The sequence below is a fragment of the Elephantulus edwardii genome, unplaced genomic scaffold (assembly GCF_000299155.1).
Source record: "Elephantulus edwardii isolate Elephantulus edwardi_28Jun2011 unplaced genomic scaffold, EleEdw1.0 scaffold00075, whole genome shotgun sequence".
In the NCBI taxonomy this organism is placed as follows: Eukaryota; Metazoa; Chordata; class Mammalia; order Macroscelidea; family Macroscelididae; genus Elephantulus; species Elephantulus edwardii.
This window is the reverse complement of record NW_006399825.1, coordinates 4,027,949-4,050,033: the sequence shown is the minus strand read 5'-3', so window position 1 is coordinate 4,050,033 and position 22,085 is coordinate 4,027,949. Positions and strand designations below refer to the sequence as shown.

Here is a 22,085-nt window from a genome sequence, read left to right as displayed (position 1 = left end):
AGTTGTGGTGAAGAGTGGCCAATGAATGTTTTACGGTTAACTCTTCATAAATATACACACTTCTTCAGAAGGAATGTAATAATGAAAATGACAGGTTGAGCATCATAAGTAATGATAGTTGGGGAAAATACATTTTTCTAGTGCAGAGAGGGCTCCATGTTTATTTTGCCTCTATGACAACAGAATTTCTCATTTATCCCAATTGCCAGAACAACTTAATTTTTAGCAAATGGCTGGTGCCATGTGCCTGTCCTCTGGATTACTATCTGCTTACCTCCTACAATTGTAAAAGGCTTAGCAAGGCTTATAATTGAAAGGTTCAAAGTTCTGCACTTGATCATCTGGAAATGGGTCTGTGCTATAATATAAATAATGCCATAAGCTCTAGATATAGCATGAGAATAAGGGTTTCTATTTTTCTTCTTAACTATATCTGAGCTTTGTTATAAATGCATTTTCTGTTTCTACCACAATTCTTTTGTTGGAATGTATTTGAAATTCTTTTTTTCTCTAATTTCACTTAAAAAATATGTTTCTTTTCTTTCCATATACATTATAACTTTTTAAAAACATTCTTATCTGGGGAGAGTGAGAGGACCCAATGATCAAATTTCCTTTTTTGGTCTATGCTTCTGCTCATCTTTTTATAGTTTACCTCTTCAAGGAATTTCATGTGTTGAAAGGTTTCTAAAACTTACTTCTTTATTTTCTTCTTCACACTTAACCTAAAATTTACTGTTTCACTGATTTTCTTGTCATTGTCACTAATAGTAATATATATGTTTTCTGCTTTCCTCAGCCTTTGCAGAAATTGCATTGCATTATAAAAATAATTTAGATAAGATTCTAGTAAAACGATAAATTTTGCAAGTGGCATTCTTCAACATCTCATTATATGGACTATTTAAAAGGCTAAATGCTAGTATGAAATATTCCTGCTTAATGTTCTTTTGTTTTATATGTAACCTCAAAGCCTTTTTTTTTTTAAATGAATCTGTGAGTGATAAGTAGTTACTTTTTGACTGTATAGTGTTATTAATGTCATATCAAAAAACAATTGGCTATTACTGAGTTAGAATATTTAAAAAATATTTTTGGTAGTTGGCAATTTCAAAACACAAGCTTTCACATGCTGTAGGCTTCTGTACTTTAATGTTACAGTCTTATATCTGATTCACAGAACCTTTACTATTTTTACAAAACTAAGAGCATTATAGGTTTTTTCAATTGATAGAACATTAGAAAGATTTATGGCTCTTAAGTAATGGATATGTTATAGCTTATAGAGCAACTAGATTCATTCGAAGATCTTATCTATGGTTCCCAGATGTATGACACTCAGATGTTGACATTAGGAATTGCACATGGATTTTCAGCATTGAAACATAGGTACACACAGGCATTAGTCGTGAAGAAGTGTAGGGTACCACTGAATTCATGCCTTTATGTATGCGTATACTTACATCATTAAACATAGAAATCTTCTTGTTTTCTCAAACTGAGACCATCTACCAGTATGTGAGAGTTAAAAGATCTAAAGGGGGTTAGTCCTTGCAATAAGTTCTTCCATGAGTGGGCCTTGCAAAACACCATTCTACTTGCTTAGAAAGGTTTTACAATGTCTTCCACTGAATTGAAAGGAGAAATCTTATCTGACTTGTTCTTGTCTGTATCTTTGAAGCCAGGGGTGATGCCTGGCCCTCAGTAGGTGTCCAGAGAGTAATTGTCAAATAAATGAATGATGCCAGAGATAATTTGAAGGAAATTATTTTGTTATGTTTTATACCATTGTTATTTTTGTTATGTGCCATCGAGAGTCGCTTGTGACTTACTCATAGCATTACAAGCCTTAAATATATTTAGGAGCAGATGAGTATAAATGCATAAGCATTTGATACACTGGTGAAAATTTAAAAAAATAAATAAAGATAATTTAAAAAAATATAACATCATCAGAACAGATTTAAGTTTCTCCTTTGTTTAAAAATATAGCTCTGTTCTGGTCCCATCTCATTTCCCCTTATTACATGTATACCATAGGTCATGCGTTTCCTGTAGACAATAACACAGGTTTGTTGTTCTCAAGAATTTAGTCAATAGTTGTCTTAGGTATAGTGTGACTTGTTAAACTGTTGTGCAGTCTTAATAATAATTACTATGGTCTTTCATGATAACAATTCTTAATGAGTATTATTATTGTTAATAATGATTATATTTAATAATTACACCCAATACTTATTATCTTTAATGATAATAATTAGCACATGGGAACCAGTTGTACCATTGTATTATCTTTAGAACAAAAATCTACATCTGTGACCCGGTAGTTTTCAGTGTCTGCTCCCACCCTCTGCTTTCTAGATCAGAGTGAGTCAGGAGGCTTCATAGGGTCAGCGTGACAGGGAGGGACCTGTAGTGTAGTTGGGCCTGTGGGTTCTGTGTGTCAGAGGCTGGACTTAGTCTGTTGTTTTATACCACAGTTGTATTTTTATTGTGAAGTGCCTTTACTACGACTAGCTAAACTGCCATCTCCCCGTCTCTGCCTTCTGATTCAGCCTTTATAACTTTTGATGTTTCTCATGTGACATGCAAAGAGAAGACCCAGAGCGGTTCCTTATCCCATAGCCTATTAATTTGTATAAATTATGGAGGTCAGAGTCCATGTTTATTACTTGTAAAACTTTGATCTTCTTCTGCCTTGGTTATGTTTAGATTGTCATGCCTGTATGCTTTTTTTTTTTTTTAAATAATGAAAAAAAAAACCCTCCACAGTTTAAGAAATCTCTGGCAAATTAAACATTTTTTAGCTTTTCACACTTTGATACAAAGCAGAGAAATATTTCAGTGACAACAGATTTCAACAGATTTTCAATTAGACTAATTTGCTTTATTCTTTAGGATAGTTTACTTCTTTTCCTTGAAAACAGGAGAAGATACTGGTATTAATATATAAAATGACAATTAGAAAATACAAAGTTTCACATTTAGATGCACATTTTGATATAAGTTAAATTGAAGACTTTCACCATAAGAGAAGTTTCTAAGTTAATTGATAACCTAGTTTCTAGGATTCTGAAAGAAAAAACACATTCAAATGAGACTTCTTTTAAATTCATATTGACTCTTTTGTATATATTCATATAACATTTTAGGTTCTGAAATCATGCATGTCACCCTAGTAGGTATCTTATAACTGAAAGTTTTAAAATACAGTTATAGATTTATTTTAAAAAACATATTTGATCTAGAAATATGAATTTTAACTAATAGTTATAATAAAACTATGGCCATCAAGGGTGCAAGGCCACTTAAGGTCACCTTGACCTCTCCCATGCACCAGTTATGAACTGAGGTCCCTCAGTCCAGACACCTCTGATTGGTGCTTTCTGCTTTTTAATGACTAGAATCAGTGGGATTTTGCCATTGCCCTGGGCAATCCTGCTTCAGTCTGATAGTAATAATGGGGGGGGGGGGAAGAAAATCCACAGCTTTCCTTCAGGCCCATCAGCTAAGAGGCTTGTTTAATCTAAACTACTGCTGATCACAGCTGATTGACTTTTATAGCTATCTCGTCCCTTCTCATCATGGTGATTGAGATTTGCTTTGTAATGTTTGTGTTTTGCTCTTGAATTTTGTCCCTCCAGGTTTGATGATTCCTGTCTTTTGTGTGGTGGAGCAGTTGGATGGCTCTCTTGAATATGACAACAGAGAAGAACATGCTGAGTTCGTCTTGGTTCGAAAAGATGTGCTTTTTAGCCAGCTGGTGGAGACTGCGCTCCTGGCCCTGGGGTATTCCCACAGCTCTGCGGCTCAGGCACAAGGTATCAGTGCATCTCCTCTCCCCTTCCTTTCCTTTTCCTCCCTTCCCTTCCCCTCCTTGTGCTTCTTGTGGGTCAGGATTTGAGGAAGAGCATGCTCCCTCCCTGAAGGAATGCTCCAAACAAGTATTGAAGGAGAATTGTCAGGTTTTAACATCTTTCCCAAACAGTAAATGGCAGACTGTTTCTTGCAGAATCTTATCATCTTGGTTCCTATAGGAAGCATTTAACCAGCACCTTGAAAGCTTCCAAAATCCACTTGCATTTCAAAGTGTTTGTTGTTCATAACTCTTGTTTTCTCCAAGTCCACATATTGGACTTAGAACTTAGAATCAGAGTTGAGAAATTTGACTCTTAAGTGCTCCAAACTTTAATACATGATTTCTAAGAAGTATTTAAAATTTATCACTTCAGTCTGTGGCATTTGTCCTTTATCATAAGCTTTTAATTAAATAGGAGAAAAAAATGGATGCGTCTCCTTGTATCTTTAAAAGCTGTTCTGTAGTTTGATGTAGTCCAGTCATTTAAAAAAAAACACAAAACCCACAGTGTCTTTGTGATCAATTCCTTTTTCCTATTTAATTAAATATTGAAATTGTATCGTCATTTTTCCAGCCTGTGTTGTAGGACTGTAGGAAGCCCATTGTAAGCTTGTGCTCCTTCATTTGAAACACAAGCTATTGTTCTTTTGTGCCAAACAATTAACAAAACAAAACAAACAACAACAACAAAACACAAAACTTGAAGAATGGAGAATTTTTTTTCTCTCCATTGTAATTGTTATACTTGTGTTTCAGCTGAAGTGATTGAATAGCCTAGTTTATAATTACACTAAATGAGAGAAATGGGTCATGTCCAGGTTTTCTGTTTGGTTTTGTTTTACTTTTTTATCTTTACTCAATATTTGTACTTGTGTCAAGGAAAATTTTACTGTCTTTTTAGTATGTTTATCTTCATAACATTCCTAATAACTATTAGTTGGTATCTCATTTATTCTGATAAGGAAATTCTGAAGGAATTATAAATATGGTGACAAAGGACATAAGATTTAACATAGTCTTGATTCTGGTTCTGTAAGTAAACATTTTAAAAAATACTTTAATTAAGTATTTTTAGTGTATCTTACTTCTGGCAGTAAAGCAACTAGTTTTGAACAGGGGGTCAAGCTTTCCCAGGGCAGGTAACATTCTCTTGGTAATTATGAGTCTTAACTGCAGTCCCAGTCCAAGTGCTTAGCCAGCCTGAGTATAAGTAACTTAGCTGAATCTAGAGTCTGTTGCTTTCAAATCAGTGTGATAAAGGATGATTCATTTCCTTTCTGCAAGGCTTTCCTTCTTGTGTGAGGGATTCGGGACTTGATCCTGAGCAAATTGCAGCCTGGGCACCCTTGCTTTTATTTCATGCGATATGCCTAAATGAAATGAAAGAAGCCCCTCTTTCTTTCCCCTATAAACTTTTCATGCCGTTTTAGGGATATTTTTCTCTGAATGTAAAGGTCATTGTATCCCACTGCTTGCATCCTGGTGTGCCAGCTTCCTGTTTGACAGGGCTATCCATCTCAGTTAGCACGGCTGTTCAACACGTCGTGAGCTAACATGTGGAACACAGAGCACTAAGTGGCCAAGATTTGCTTCTTGGCACATGCTGAGGGAAGGGACTCTCAGGAATCACACTGATCCATTCAGTGATGTGGACGGAGAGTCCTGCTCACCAAGGTGAGAGACACTCACAATAAATCTAGTCCACGGAGGAGGACAAAATGGGAAAATCAAAAGCAAGCACTTGCTTCCTCAAGGTTTTTGAAATCTAAGGTTAAAAAGTACTAAAGTTGCTCCATGTTCTGCTTCTGAAGGTCCTCTAGATTACAGATTTTGTTTTGTGAGCAAGCAAAACTTCATCTTTAGATCCTGTACTATAATCTCACGGCGGGGGGGAGAATGGGACACACACCAACTTGTTTATTTTGTGTTAAAGTCAGCTGCTGATCTATCCTTTGGTAAATAGGGAGGGGGGAACAACTTCTATTTAAATGGAATATTTTTATATTAATGTATCAGATCTTGGTGTTTTTTTTTAAAATTCAGATCACTAAAAGCATGTAGTTTGTTGTGTGTTTATTATGGGGCAGTCAGCATGCATGATGAGAGGTCATGCGTGTGCTAGGTAAGTGGCAGAGCAGCAGTGAGATGGAAAGGGATAGAAACCAAGTCCGATCACATAGTTGAGACAGGAAGTATTCATGTGTATACTTTGTTGTTGGGATTTTTTTTTCTCCTTTAAATTTTGCTTGCTTATTTATTTATTGTTTAGGTAATTTCCTCCTCATGGGAGAGGTCACTGAAAGACTTGCTGGCAAATGTGTAGCAGAAAAACGATAGTGTTCCTGAATCTCTATTCCCAACGCCAGGCAAGTTGGGTAGCGCTAAATTGCAAGCGTAGCAGATTGCTTGAGTCTATTTTAAAAATTGAACCCTTGAAACATGATTTTTCATTTTAATGTGACCAGAAAAAGAGTTTCAATAATTGAACTGGGAGAGTATTATAGGTTGCTCGTAAAAGAGACGATATACTTGCAGTGCTGTGATTTTGCAGTAGTGCTTAGGTTCCAGTGACAAGGAGCAGTGAGTGGCCTGTGCTCCTGTGAGTGTGGGGTAGTCATTTTCTTCTGAAAGGTCATTCTCGCCAGATAAACTGAAGATAATTTTTTAAGGTACAATACTGGCTTCAGAAGGATGTTAGAAGTTGTATTTAAACAGAGTTCAGGGATTTTTCTTCTCTTCTTTGTAGATGATAGCTTTATTTATAAGAAAACAAGATTTGGGTGCTTAGAATGAAAAGTGTGGGCCTCTGGATTGTGGTGTAGGAGGAGAGAACTGAATATCCTCTGAACTGCCCAAAGAGTAAACAAATCTGCCTTGAAGGAAGTGTCCCTGGAGTGCTCCTTAGAGGCAAGGATGATGAGACATCATCTCACATACTTTAGGCATATTATCAGGAGGGACTTGCCCTGGGACATCATGCCGGGAAAGGTAGAGGGTCAGTAGAAAGAGGAAGACAGTGTAGAAAGTTGATCCGACACTGTGATTGTAACTGGGCTTAAGCACGGCAGAGATCATTAATGGTGGTACAGGAGAGGGGAAGGTTCAATCTGTTGTGCTTTAGGTCCCTAGGAGTCTTCAACTTGGTGACACTTAACAACCTAACAGTGGGGGCCTGGGAAGTGTTAAGGAACACAGGACACTTGGTACCATTTTTCTCACTGACTTAAATCCTCCATCCTCCATCCTCCAATACATGTGGTTCTCAAAGATTTGAGATGAAGGATTCATCTGACCTGCCGCTTTGCTTATGCAAAGTCTCCCCAGGAAGATGCTTTGCTCCCCCCCCCCCCGCCGGAATGGGTAACCTGAAGTATAATGAACATCAATGATTATAGCTTTGCCCAGCCAGTCTTTGAACCCAAAGTCTTCTAGATGTTAGGAAGAGGTTATTAACCTAGGACACTGCTGTTACTGGGGAACCTAACATCAGTTCATCACTTCAGTCAGTCTTCTTTTCAGTTCTGCTCCTTAAAGGTTTCAGTAATACCTGTCCACAGTCCTATATTATTCAGAGAGCGTCTCATTAGCCCACTTACACAGTAAACAATTACACTTGCCAGCGTGGGTGGGGGGCTTGGAGACGGTGCAGTGACAGTAAGACAGTCCCGCACTGCACCTCTGGCTTGATTCGTGTGCAAACACCTGAGCCCTCCCCTCCTTTCTAGAATTGAAATAAACAGTTCAGGATTTATGTTTACTAGAGAAAAGAAACACACTGACCAGCAAATAAGCAGAAATCCTTTGTAGTTGGCGTTTTTTTTTGTGTATGTATGTCTGTGTCATGAGCCTAAAGATTGTGGGTGCAGAGGGGCTATAATAGTCATCATTCTTTCTTTATTGTTTCTATTGGGGAAAAAGACTAAATTTATGAAGTTATTTAAAGTGATTTTTTAAAAGTGTAATATAAATATGGAATCAGAATGAAAAGTACTATTTCAGTGACATAAAATTGCATATAGATGCACAGAAGCAAGACAAAGGAGAAATTTTTAAATGTCAGCCACGTAGACAGTGGGATTATTTGGTTCAAGTACGTTGTCATTTCACATAAATTTTTTAATTTTAAAAAGCTATTAATTTCATCCTTTTCCATTAGTGTAAAATGTATACACTATTATACAAACATATTTTTGTCGTTACTGATTGCCGGCAGATTGACACAGTGACTGCCGCAGTGGGCGCAAGTGTGTCAGAGATGATGAGCCTGGCACAGGATCGGAAAGGGTCCACATCTATTGTTTGTAGGGTCGCTGTGAATCATACTCAATTGGATGTCACCTAAGAACAACAGCATGATTTGTAAACCAAGAGATTTTCTACACGATTGACCATGCTAGCTTACATCAGTTGAACAATTTCTGTGTGCCTGTCCCTATCCTGAAAGAGATGTGCAAGTACTTATTTAATTTCATTCTCTTGAAATAGGTTCTCTCTCTCTTTTTAAAATTTTATTTCATAGATGAGGAACTTGAGGCAAAGACAAAGGGACAGTTACTTGTCCAGGGGCTTAGGATGAATAGGTAAAAAGCTAAAATCCAAAACCCAAGATTCATCTGGAGACATAGGATCCTTAGCCGAAGCTCTGTCCTAGGCAGACCTGTGTGCAGGGAGTTTGAATTGAGATTGTGTCAGTGGACTAAATTCTTATTCAGTGCCTGCCCTTTTTTCTAAATGACAAGACAGGAATTAGTTCTGTTGTTCATAGAGTTGTTGTGACTTGTACTTGACTCCATGGTGCCTAATGATAACACCAGCAATCTTTGATATGTTACCAGGAGGGAACAATCCCAGGAGAAGGACATCATGCTTGGAAAATAGTTTTTATGTCCCATTGAGTTGAAACTGTTCCATAGCTGACATTCCAGTGGGTTTTCAGAGGCAGTAAACTGTATGGGAGGAGATTGCCCACCTTTCTCCCATGGAGAAGCTGTTGTATTTGAACCATGTGCCTTGAGGTTGGTAGGACAGCTCCTTACTACTAGGCCACCAGAGCTCTTTTGAAAAGTAGAAGGCCATTGAAGAAGAGGAAGATTCTTAAGGAGACGGGGTTGATTGACACAATGGCTCCAGTAACAGGCTCCAGCATAACAATGATAGTGAGAATGTGAGGATATTCTTTGAAATATCTCATGGACTGCTAAAAGAAAAAAAAAACCCAAACCAGGTATGCCTTGGAGAAGGTACAGCCAAAGTGCTCCTTGGAGGCAGGGATGGTGGTGTTTCATCTTGTACACTTTGGACACGTTGCTCGGAGAGGCCGTTTCTTGAAGGACATCATGCTTGGAAAGGTGGGTGGGTGGCAAAGGAGAGAAGACCCACAACCAGGTGGATTGGTACAGTGACTGCAGCAATGATCTTGAGTGGGTTAGCGATTGTGAGGCTGGCACAGGATAGGACAGGAGTCAGATCTGTTTTTCATAGGGTCATTATGAGTCCTGCTTGATTCGGTGGCACCTGACAACAGGCAGAGCGCCTTTGGAAAGCAGAGAGCCATTGTAAAAGAGGAACACCCTTAAAGAGATGGATTAACGCAGTGGCTGGAGCCACAGTTTCAGCATCGGAGTGATTGTGAGCATGGTGCAGAATTGGGCAGAGTTTTGTGCTGTTGGAGATAGGGTTGCTAAGAGTCAGAATCAATTCATCAACACGTAACAACAGCCCAGCAAAGCCCCCGCTAGGCGTATCTGTATGAATCAAGTCCTTTAATCCTCATAACAACTCTTAATGTGTCAGAGTTGAATATCATTTTACAAGTAAAGGAACCATGCTGCAGAGAGCTTCGCTTAATTTTCTCAAGGTTACAGAGTTAATCAGCAGAAAGATGATTTGGAAGTGAAACACCTTTAAAAGAAAAAAAAAAGAATTCTCTTTACTTATTGAGAATACATGCAACAGAATATATACCAATTATTCTTTTGTTTTTTAATTAAGCCATAGAAGGTAGACTTTTCTTGGATTGAGTGTTTCTAAATAGAATTAGATTATGATTTCATATTATTTAATAATTATAATAGTACATATATTACATTGTTATGATGGCATATGTAGAAATGCTTTTTCAAGGTAATTTATAAAATCTTCACAGAACAATGAAAAATAACCCCTCACTTTAGAAATTGTTTTCCTTTGAGGCCAATTCCCAAAACCAAGTTGAAGACCTATAATAAATCGAATAATTAAAATGCTCAGTTGTTGTTTAACGATCCATCATTATCCCCAGAATGAAAATGCACCAAATGCCTTAGTAATTCTGCATTCCAAATTAGTGAATGCAGTGGTATTCGGTGCTTACTGGGTGCCAGGTATTGTTCTAAGTTATGGAGAGAAAGAACTGAGAAATTTCTGCTTGCATAGAGTTTATATTTTGTAGATGAATCATTTATGAAAAGTTTAGTCTGTGAAATTCTCAGCGTTGTACGACTATCTGACCTCAAAAATAGTGATTCTGAGAGAAAAGAATTGCAAAGAACGTTTGTTTTAAAATGTAGTGCTAATAATGAAGTACCATTTTATTTCTGAAAAATTCTTAAGCATTCCTCCACCACCTTTTAAATGCTCTAGGAAATAGAAGGCAAGATGGGAAGTATGGGTTAATGCTTCTGGGAAATCCTTGCTTTGCTTCATGAAAGGAAAACTTCAGGTATGCCATCACTTAATGTCTGTTCAGGTAATGTCCAACGGAATATACATCTGTGGTCCCATCAGGTTTGTTTTTGCTTTTCTGTTTTATTTTTGGTTTTCTTACGGCATAGCAGTACTCTTTTTGTTTATTGTTTCCTCACATGATTTTAAAGACACTAAACCTGTCCCTTATAGCACTGGGCTACTGGTAGGATAGGAGCAAGGAGAGGTGGGGTTTCAGGACTTTATGTGGTGGGCAGCAAGGCTGCTAGCTGCAGACTAGGGTGGGAGGGACCGCAGGCAGTACTGAGGGTGCCCCAATATCGTTATCTTGTACCTTTGTGTCCTCACCCCCTTAACCTGCTGCTGGGGGCTCCTATTCTTTCATTCCTCTGCATTCTCCCAACAGCTCTTGTCGCAATGATGGCAACTGGAAGAGGGCTCCCAGAGGGATTTATTTAATACCCAAATCACTTAAAGTCTTGCAACGTTCAAGTCACATAGTGTCCTGTTTTACAGAATGTGTTGTGAACCTTAAGGGAATCATTTGTTTGTCATTTCTGTCCACTGTCATCTCATTTAAAAAAATTGACCCATCTTCAGCTCTCTTTTGGGGAAACTCTTGTGCTCTTTGCTCGCATCCTGCCTAACTTTTGGTAAGTGTTCATTCAGTCAGTGTTGGAAGAATGAGCAGATTAATGTGAAAATAAATTGTAGTTGAATACATAGACTGGAAAGAATTTTATTCTTGTATAAAAGAATAATAATGTGAAGCCCATAGTTATTCAGTCAGTGCTTGTCAAGTTAATGAATACAGAGTTTTAAGTTTTCTTTTATTAACCTTTATCCATAAAGTATTTTCACCTCTGTATATCATTTCAAGGTATGCTTTCCCATTCCTTTTGATATATGACTCCTTGGTCAACTATTGACATTTCTAGATAATTTTATGTTGTCATTTCATAGCTAATGATGTTTTAACTATACTTGTGGTAGCAAATCTCTGCAGTAATTTTTAGAATCTAGAGGGGGTAGTTATTCAAAGTTACATATGGAATTAACTGGAGACCAGATTCTTCTGATCAAAACTTATTTGGAGATCTTTTGTCAGTGTTATCAGGACCTTGTCTGTTTAAAAGCCCAGGATATAGACAGAATAATTTTTTCCTATGAACTAGAAACATTGGCAAGAATAAATAAATAGAAAAAGTGGAAGAAACAATCAATAACAGTATTTGCATAAAAATGAGCTACCTCATTTTATAATTGTGTAATGGACCAGCACTTTACAAAATGCTTCTGGGAATAACTTTAGATAGAAGTTCCTTTTCATGTGCGTTTTATTAGAAATTAATATACTTTGCATTTACACATTGTTGAAAACATTGTTCTTAAATTCTCTAAAACTTTTTCTTAAATGCAATGTAGATAAAGTAGAAAGATTGTTGAATGAAATACTAAAGAACATTTATGACAAAAAACCAACAAAAATTAAGATCAATAATTAGCAATTCATGACCAACCTTGTTTAATTTTTCATCCACTTCTCACTCTTGGAGCTTATTTGTTAAAAGTTACCTGGATTATTTGAAAATGCATCCCAGACCCCGTATTTCATCTAAATTTTCCCCCTAGTGTATTTAGAAAAGATAAAGATATTTAAAAAAACATTGTTTTAATGTCCTCACCATCACTCTAAAGAGGGGGGTAGTGAAGATAATAATTTCTTAGATCATGAAATACCTTCCATCGAGTTAAAACTTCCAAATTTATTCTCTTGATTTCCTCCCTAATGTTGCTGTCTTTAAATCAGGAGCCATATGAATCCAAAATTGCATTTGTTTTTTCTGTCCTTTAAGTCATTTGCAATCGCTCCTTCTCCCATTCCTCTTAAATGCTTAAAAATGCTTTTCCAACAATATTTTGCTACTTTAATTACAAATTATTTTGATTTTGCTAAACTTAATGGGAATGCTAACCTTATAAATACTACCTGCAAATACTGTGATTTCACGGAGAAAATTGGTATACTAAACGATAAACTTGGACTTCACAAATTCTCATTGTTTTTTCTTTGCTATTTTTTTCTTCTTTTTTCACCCCCTCTTGGGAAGAAAAGATGGTTAAAAAACATATATTGTCTAGGGCCAGAAGATTTTTCATGCCTGCTAAGTTTGACATTTTTTCTATTGAAAATTTTTTAAATTATCACGTATCCTGCCTTGCTGCTTTGCTGCCTTTCTTTGGCTCCCCCCACCTCAGCTCCCCCACTCTCTTCCCTTCTTTAATTAAACTCTCATGTTCAAGAGACTCTCAGCAATTTTTTCTTTATAAGGGCAATGTTGAAAAAAGGTACGCCTTTAGATATTTTAGGCCTTGCAGCAAACTTTTAACAAACAAGCTGCTTTTTAAAAAAATTCTGTGGCTCCCAAAAGAGAGTTGAAAAATAAACTACCCCAAATTACTGTTAACTCCCTCTTAGTCCTTAATAGGACTGACCAGGCCAAAATGTGAAAAGCTGACTGGGCTGGCAAAATTCTATGTCAAGCCCCTCTCTACTCTGCTGCAGAAAGTGAAGTATTTGTGAATGTGTGTGTATGCACTGATTTATTTATTCATCTCACATATAAATGTATGGAGAGTGTACACACACACATCCACCCCTGAGACACTACTTCCCAAGTAAATGCTAAAGAAAAAAAGCCATCCTGTTTGCTTATCCAAAGCATACTTATGAATGAGTAACTAATATAAATGCTCATGATTGTGTGTTTCTTACATTTGTTATATTGTTATAAATCTATGCTACTTTAAATATACACATATGTAATTATGATTCACATGAAGGTGAGTTGATGGAATTCTTGGGTATATGTATGCTTCCAGGAGATAGAGACCCTAACTGGGTTGGTCTGCAGATACACAGCAGTTCACTAAGTGGTGCTTGATAAAATGCATTTGAGTGTAGTAAAAGTTTGATCTCACTTGTGACCTTACCATTGCTCTTTGGATGGATGCCCATTTTTAAACAAGAGTCATAGCGGAGGAAATAATGAACAAAGTCTACTTTACTATTTCCTGTTATCTGTTTTGTTTTCAGTTACCTGTTTTGTTTGGGGCAATAGGCCACAGCAGTCATTAGTTTTGGTGTATTTTCAAAATCCCTTAAGGTCTTTCTTGGATTTTAAGTGTCAATAACCTTGACCTGGAGGGGACTGTCCTTTGATTTCTCAGTTCTGGCATTCATGTAAAGGGATCCAAGTAAACAAGACCCTCATTTAATAATTAAGATGTTTCCTGTTTAAAGCATACAGTTTTGAAAGATGTAAGTCTGAAATCTAGCGCTTGAATTAAAGTTGATGGACTCATTGAGATCAGTGTTTTATTCGGTGCTTCCTGCTGCCTTTTCTGGTGTGTAAATTTTAAATATAAGGTAGAGAACATGTCCTGCAGACCTAAATCTGTTTGGGATTTAAAAAGATGCAGGACAGATTCTGTTTAAGGGATTTATTGGGTCTTCAGTTGTGCTGTTACTTTTTTGGTAGATGTTATTTTTTTTTTTTTCCAAACGTTACTATTTTTTTTGTGTGTGTACCATCAAATGGGATCTGACTGGTACAGGAGGAGATTGTCATTTCTTCTCTAGCAGAGCATCTGATGGATTCGAACTCCACACCTCTGGGATTGCAGTGCAGCTTCTTGCCAATAGGTCACCAGAGCTCCAAGATCTTAAAATATAAAGCTGTGATTTGATAGAACTCTCACACTTGTTGTTATACCATCGTTTTCCATTTCTAAATGAAAATCTCTGATGACATTCATGATGAGCAGTAAAAAAAAACCTAAATTTGCCTTAGAATGTTTTGTGATAGTAAAACACTTTTCAAAGGTGTCCGGCTCTCACTTTCCTACCCCTGTTTTTCTTTAGCAAAAAATTTTCCTCATTTTCCTCTTCTAATTTCATTTACTTCTATTAGATTGTGTGACAGTTCAAAGTGATAACTCTAACTTCGTATGATAATGTACATTTTATTATTTAAACTTTGCACGTTCACATTTTCTTAGATACAGTGTAAGCTATGTTTTTCAAATCTTAATGGGGTCTCAACACCAGAATAGTTTATTTAGTGGCACAGCATCAGTAAGTGTGGAATTTATGAATGACATATTTAGACAGCATAGTAGATGAGTCATGATCCTGCACCTCTTCTGCCTTTAGCATTACACAAGAAAAGCTCAGTGTGGCTATGGGAGGCAGGGGTGACAAGGGAGTGTTCAGCTGGCTATTTGGTCACACATGGATACCTTGGTTTGGTTTCCAGGGTGCCATATAGACTCTGCCTGACAGTGCTGAGCCTTTAAAATCCCGTGCTTGGAAAGGATCTGCTTTCTGAAGGCAGCCTTGAGAGCTCTAGAACACCGGCAAAGGATCTGTGGGTGGGGCGAGGGGAAAACAAAGGGTCTAATACGAGTTTGGTGGAGGAGGGAGTGGACAAAACATAACAAAGCGGTGTACATGGATGAAACACAAAAATATTTTTTAAAAAAAAACCTCCACAAGCAATAATTGACAACATTATTTGGGTGTTAACTGTGGAAAAAACACAAAAGTTTTCTCCTGTCTCCTGTTGAAGAAATATTATCCAGGACAGAACAGCAAATCTGTGTCGCTGTTTTACAAGCTTGTTATTCAGGGTGGAAAAGATTGCCGCAGGCTGTATGCAAATAGAGAACTCTGGAGGCCTTTCTCGCCTCCAGCTCCCCTCTGTTAAAGAAGCAAGTCCCCCAGATTCATTTTGACAATTTAGTAAATCAAAGATTTTGTAAAACAGTACTGAACCGCTCCAGTCTCCACCCCCAGTGATTTGGCTGTGCCCAAACCCAAACCAAAGCCCTGCCATTGAGCCGGCTTTAACTGAGAGGCACTACCTAGGACAAGGTAGAATACCTTTCCAGGTTCCCAAGGTTGTAAGTCTTTACTGAAGCCTCATCTTCCCCGACCCCCCCCCCCCTTGCAGAGTGACTAGTAGGTTTGACACCTGCTAACCGTTTGATTAGCATCCGAGTACCTTTCCCACAGCACCACCAGAACAAGGCTCATCATCATGGGGGTCAATTTGAGAGGGAAAGTGTGCTCTTGATCGGAAGTTCTAACTTGTTTTGCCAGATGGTAGTTTTTCTTGAGAATACAGACCCTGAACCTTTTTGATGGTAAAAACAAATAAATAAAAAATAGAAAAAGCAAAGCAAGACATAAATCCCGTTGCCATCACATAGGTTCTGAGTCATGGCAGCCACAGGCACGATTTACAGAGTAGAAATGTTCCACAGGGGCTTTTGTTTGTTGTCTCTTATGGAAGTGAGGGAAGGGCTTTCCCCAGGGTTTCCTGGTGCATTCAGACCACCGAGCTTTAGGCAACTAGTGGAGTGCAAACCACTTGCGCCACCCAGGGACCTGTGGTGGTAATAAATAACGAGTTTAAAGGCTTTTCATTATCCTCAAAGCAGTGTCATCTTCAGACATCTGTCTGTCAGTGGAACCTGGTTTTAGTACCTGGTAAGAATTGGTTCCGACTTGACAGCAGTGAGTTAGTTTTTGGTTATAGAGGGTATATTAAAGCTATGTAATAAATGACTTTATTAAGATCATTAGGCTTTTGAGAACTGACTAATTTGAAGAAATGTGTTTAATAATAAGTATTGGGGATCTTTAGTGGTGTAGTCATTAATGAGCTGTGCTGCCAACCCAAAGACCCTAAGAGCCTCAGAAACTGTTGGAGGGTCACCGAGAATCTCGAGAAATGATCTTCAGCCATGATTTTGAGGTAAGTTTTAACATTCTTATTTTGTTGATGGAAAATTATGAACAAAAAGATCCCACTTTGATTTTCTTTTTTTTTTTTTCTTGTTAACACAAATATTTATTGGTACTATTTATACAGTAAACTAGGTTGTCTGTCCACTTTGATTTTCTGGTTCTCTAACACACTTAACATTTTTATTCATCCTTTTACTAAATATTTATTGAGTGCCTGTTACGTGCTAGGGAGCTCTGATGGATAGCCTAGTGGTAAGGAGTTGTGCTGCTAACCTAAAGGCAGATGGTTTGAATCCACTAGTTACTCCTTGGGAGAAAAAAAATGAGCTCCTCCCATGAGATTTACAACCTCTGAAAACCCACTTCAGGGGTGAGCTCTGAGTCAGTTCTGATTTGATAGCACATAACAACATCATTATGTGCTTGGCATTGATCTATCTAGGTGTTGGGATACCTCAAAGAACCAATTATAACGTCCCCACCCCCAAGATCTGGAAGTAGGAGTGGCATCCACTTCCTAAACAGCATGCCTCTGAAAATTCTAGGAACTTAGAGAAATGATTATAGTTATAAAAAGGATTCAGGTCTTTTGTTCATAGGGTAGCTATGAGTCATGCTCTACTCGATGGCAATCAACAACAGCAACAACCCACAAGATGTTTATATTAGGGCAAGAAATAAACCACTTACTGTATTACATAGGAGTCTAGCATTCCGTATACGTTCATTAATGCTATTCTTGCTCTCTTATCCAGAGCTAAGGTTTTGGCATATTTAAATGTCTGGAAAATATCTCCTTAACCAGAAATGTGAATGAAAATCAAGGTTTTGAACATTGAGAAAAATAGGTGCTATAAATTTCAAGGAGGAAAGAATGGTCTGTCTTGAGGGACTTGCCTATTGCCATTTTGTTGTTGGGGTTGAGTTGTGCTACTAACACAAAGAAGGCATTTCCAACAGTTTGAATTCATTAGTGACCCTGAAGGAGAAAGATGGGCAGCTTTCTTCCTTTTCTATTTACAGCCTCAAAAACTCAATGAAGTGTCTGTGGGTTGGAACTGACTCGAGGCAATGATTAACATGACTTGCTCCTCAAAGATTTGATGTCTTTGGGTTGTGGTGTTGGAGAAGAATACTAAATACCTCATGGAATAAACACATGTCTTGGAGAAAGTGCATCCAGAGTGCTCCTTATAGAGGCAAGCAAGACGAAGTTTCCTCTCACATCATAATTTGGGCATGTTGTTAGGAAGTATTCCTTGGGAAGGGAAAAGATGCTGAAAAGGTCTAGAGACAGTGAAAGAGAGGAAGACCATCTCAATGAGATGGGTTGATCCAGTGACAGCAGCAATGGGCTCGAATGTGTCAGAGAGAATACGGCTGGCAGAAGATAGGACAGGGTTCAGATCTGTTGTTGTTAAGTCAATATGAGTGGTATTTAACTTGATGGCACTTAACGACAATAACGTGTTAGAACTGACTTAAAGCAATGAGTGAGGTGATGTAGTCTTGTTAAGATTTGCAGCCTCAGAAACCCAATACAGGGACCCCATGAGTCAGCATCGATTCGATAGCAGCAGATTTGGATTTGGCTTTGTGTCCTCTTATAAGGAGCTGGGGCGGCACAAAGGCTGCTACCAAAGGATCTGCTTGAGAAGAGGCTTGATGACATGCTTTCATGAAGATTATACCCAGGAGCACGCTAGTACTGTGGGCAAGTTTTACTTTATCACGTGGATGAATATGAGTCAGAGTCAACTCAGTGGCACTCAACACCACCACCACCCTCCTATGCAGGTAATAAGGATTTGTATCAGGCAGCTATAAATGTACAGAGAATTATAGGCATTTAGTGTTGGCACCACTAGGTGTATCTCCTCATGATGCCCTGAGGCTTTCTCCATATTTCTACAGCAACATAGTCACTCATGACCTTGAGAATAGGATGAGACTTTCTAGTCATACTCCTTTTTCATCAGCAGATAATGACATGATATTCTAGAAGCAACTCAATTCAAGGGTTAAAAAAAATAATAGAGACAATGAAAATTTTTGTGAAACATTTGCTTATATGTTGTTACATATTGTTGAATCAGCTATGATTGACTCATAGTGACCCTAGACACAATAACTCTGAACCTTGCCCTATCCTGAGCCTGTCTCACTGTTTCCAACACATCTCCCCCTGTTACCACAATCACTGTGTCACTTCATCTCATTCAGGATCTTACTCTCCTGCTCTGACCCTCCACCTTTCCAAGTATGATGTCCTTTTCCAAGAACTAGTCCCTCCTGGCAACATGCCCAAAGTATGTGAGATGAAGTTTCAAAATCTTGTTACCAAGGAGCAAACTGGTTTCACCCTCTCCAGACCAGACTATAACACTGTTAAAATTAGTACATTAAAATAAGGTTTAAAAGTTGAGAAGGAAATGTGCCATTCTTATATAATTAGTATGCTGTGGATATGTTTAATTGAATTAGCTAATAAAGTGCTTTGTAGGTACCCAACACTTAAATGTTTAATATGTATTAATGAATTCATCTTTATAGTAGTCTTAGGAAGTAATAATAGTATTATCCACATTTTATTGATGGAGAACCTGAGGCTCAGAGAGGTTAAGAATTAACACCAAAATCCAGTTCCAAAGTGTGCTTAACCAGTGTCCTAGTGAGTGACCTTATGTTCCTAGCGTGGAAAATTTTATAGAAATTTTATAGGCATAAACCAGAGATGGACATTTTGGAATCAGTAACTAAATGCGCATATATATTTTTAAAATTGAGTGGAAAGCTGGCCTTGACTTTAAGTAATAAAGTTGAATTTGTTATCATGGCATTTCTTTATGCATATATTTAATTTTTCCCCTTCATAATAAAACAATATTGGTTCATTTTAGAAAACTATGAATTGCAGAAAAAAGTACAGACAAAAATCTCTGTGACTTATCTACCCAGAGATAAATGTGGTAACGTTTTTGACTGTTTCTAGTTAGTCATAGTTATGTAAGCATTTTTTAAGTGTTTATTTAATTTGTTCATTTATGTACACTTTCTTCCCTCCCCCCAGTTCTCCTTATAAAACTATAAATTGTTTTAATTAACGTGGTTTCTAATCATCCATTTCTTTTAGAATATGTACATATTTTAACTTGGTTGATATCATATGTATGCAATATTTTAGCCTGTAGCCTTTTCATTTAAAATTAGGATATGTAATTTATAGATTTCAAATGAGTATTTCTATTACTATATATATAACTGTGAAGGTTTTGAATGTCCAATAAGATGTAAAAAACTGGTTTTCTTTTGATTATCCAGAATGCTTTTGAGATGGTTAGAAAATAAAGCAGCACATGCTTTTGCCCAGCATATGCTGATTAATCAGAGTAATTTACACCAACTTTTACCTTTGTCTATTCCAACAAGAATATACAGTTATCTTCTGAAAAGAAGTTTCTTCCTCATTTGGTTCATGCAGGTAGAAGGGCGAATTTTTCAGAATCGTCTGTCATTAACCTGTTTGCTTCTTCACCTTTGCCTTGTGGTTAAGAGTTAAGTTTCCTAATGTAGGAAGAGGGTATAGAGACAGAGTGCCATTCAGGAAACTTTAGTTAATTGATTTCGCATTTTGTTTTTATAGTAGTCTTGTTCTTACCCGCATTTTGGTCTTTTTCCTGTTTTAAAAGAACACCCAGTATTGTGTGGGTGTGTTACTGAGTACTTACTAGTTTCACAAAGACAGTCTTGTGTTAAAGATGTCCCTTGGCCCAGGAATTAATAACTGATGACAGTTTGTGTATTTTTTTGCCTCTAGTTTGTCCTGTGTACAGTAAGACGGAGATTTCATGACAGAGTCTTAGAAGGAAATGCTTAACGAAGGTTTTTCTCTGTTCATTTGGGGAGATAGGAACTTTATCAAAACACTGTGAGGTCTGCAGTGCTCATAGTAACAATGGGTTGGAATCCTTGTAGTTTTCTGTCTCTATATTTTTAATTTTTTTTATTTTTGTAGTTAGTTTCTACCAGATTTCTCAGTCCAGCTGGGCATGAGAAAAAAACAATATATGACTACTTTATGGTTGTAAGGATGTTTCATCTGCTGCTTTTTTGCAATCTCCCCTGTATGTTAGCATGTATAAGATGCTCACTCATTGTCATAGAGTCAGAACTGACTCATGGCTTTCCATCCAGTCATTTTCTGAGACTGTAAATTGCACAGGAGGAAATTGATTGCCCATCTTTGTCCCTCGGAGCTGCTCATGGATTCTAATCTGCTTTGGATTAGCAACACGGCACGCTATGGGCTATACCACCAGAGCACCTTGGTGTAAGATATTGTTATGTGCCATATGACTCATCGTGTACCCCCCAGTGGCTTTTCAGCGGCTGTAAATCCCTCCAGCATGGAGCAGCTCATGGATTCGAACTGTATATCTTTGGAATTGCAGCACATCATCGTCGTTTTCTTTTTTTTTTTTTTTTTTAAAAAGTAGTAATGTATTTTTACTTCAGGATATTCATCTATCCCTAGTATATTATATTATTTAAAAACAATGCAAAAAATTATTGCCGTCAAGTTGATTCTGACTCATAGAGACCCTCTATCAAGTTTCCAAGATTTTAAGTATTTATGAGTGGATACTGTTTATTGTTATCTTAGAATTGTTGTTATTAGCTGCCACTGAGTCCAGTATAACTCATAGCAACCTTATGAACAACATATATGAACCCTGTCCTATCCTGTGTTGTTCTCACTCTCCCTGATACATTTCAGCCCTTTGCTACAGTCAGTATGTTGATTCATCTTGTTGAGGGTCTTCCTCTCTTCACCTTATACTCCTTTGTGTTACATGAATCTAGTTAGAAGCAAACCTACCACAAGTTGTGGTCACGTTGGCTCCAGCTGATGGCAATCCGATGTGCACCAGAGTAGAACTGTGCTTCACTGAATTTTCAGTGACTGATTTTTCAGAAGTAGATTGATAAACCTTTCTGCTGGCTTTTGGGTAAAGTTGAACCTTTGGGGTTTTGGTTAGCAGCTGAGTCTGTTAACAGTTTGCACCACCCTTGACTCTTTACCTGTACCCTTCAGCATGCTGATCCCTTTCCAACTGTCTCGTTTTTAGAGTTGTTCACCTCAGCTGAGGCTTATCCTCAATATAAGGGTTACACTGTCTCATTAGTTACATTGATGGACCTTACATAGGGAGAAATGTTTGGTTTTAATATATAATTGGGTGACTCTTTGTTTTAGTATACCATGAATGGGCCACTATTTTATATAGTTCAAATGATTGATTTATTAATACATTTCCATCTAAGCAAAAAATACCAATATTTATGAAGGAGGAATTTTAATTATTAAGACAGCATTTTATCAAAAGTATATAAGGGAGAGAGTGCTTTGTTGGCCTCATGGGTAAGGAGCTGCTTTACCAACTCAAAGGCAGGTGATCAGACCTTTAGCTTTGTGGGAGGAAGATGGACAGTCTTTTCCCTGCCATTTATAACCTCTAAAACCCCACTGGAGGGTCAGCTGGGAGTTGGTTCCAACTCCATGGCAATGACATGAGAAAGTTCTTAGCACTATTATTATTTCCTCCTATGAGCTCTTTTACTTGTAGTCCCAAGGATAATAAAATACCTCTACTTTTTAGTTGAAACAAATGAAATTAGGATCAGCAACTGCTTCTTTACCTGATTTATTAAGGAAGAACTTCCTGT

General features: G+C 37.5%; 1 protein-coding gene across 1 annotated transcript in view; it reads left to right on the top strand.

Moving 5' to 3' along the window:
• Nucleotides 1-22,085, top strand: part of SATB2 (SATB homeobox 2) — a 218,434-nt gene that overhangs the window by 24,233 nt on the left and 172,116 nt on the right. Inside the window, exon 3 of the mRNA XM_006889070.1 lies at nucleotides 3,645-3,821. Within this exon, the coding sequence (XP_006889132.1) occupies nucleotides 3,645-3,821 (177 nt within the window). The remainder of the gene's footprint in view (nucleotides 1-3,644; nucleotides 3,822-22,085) is intronic.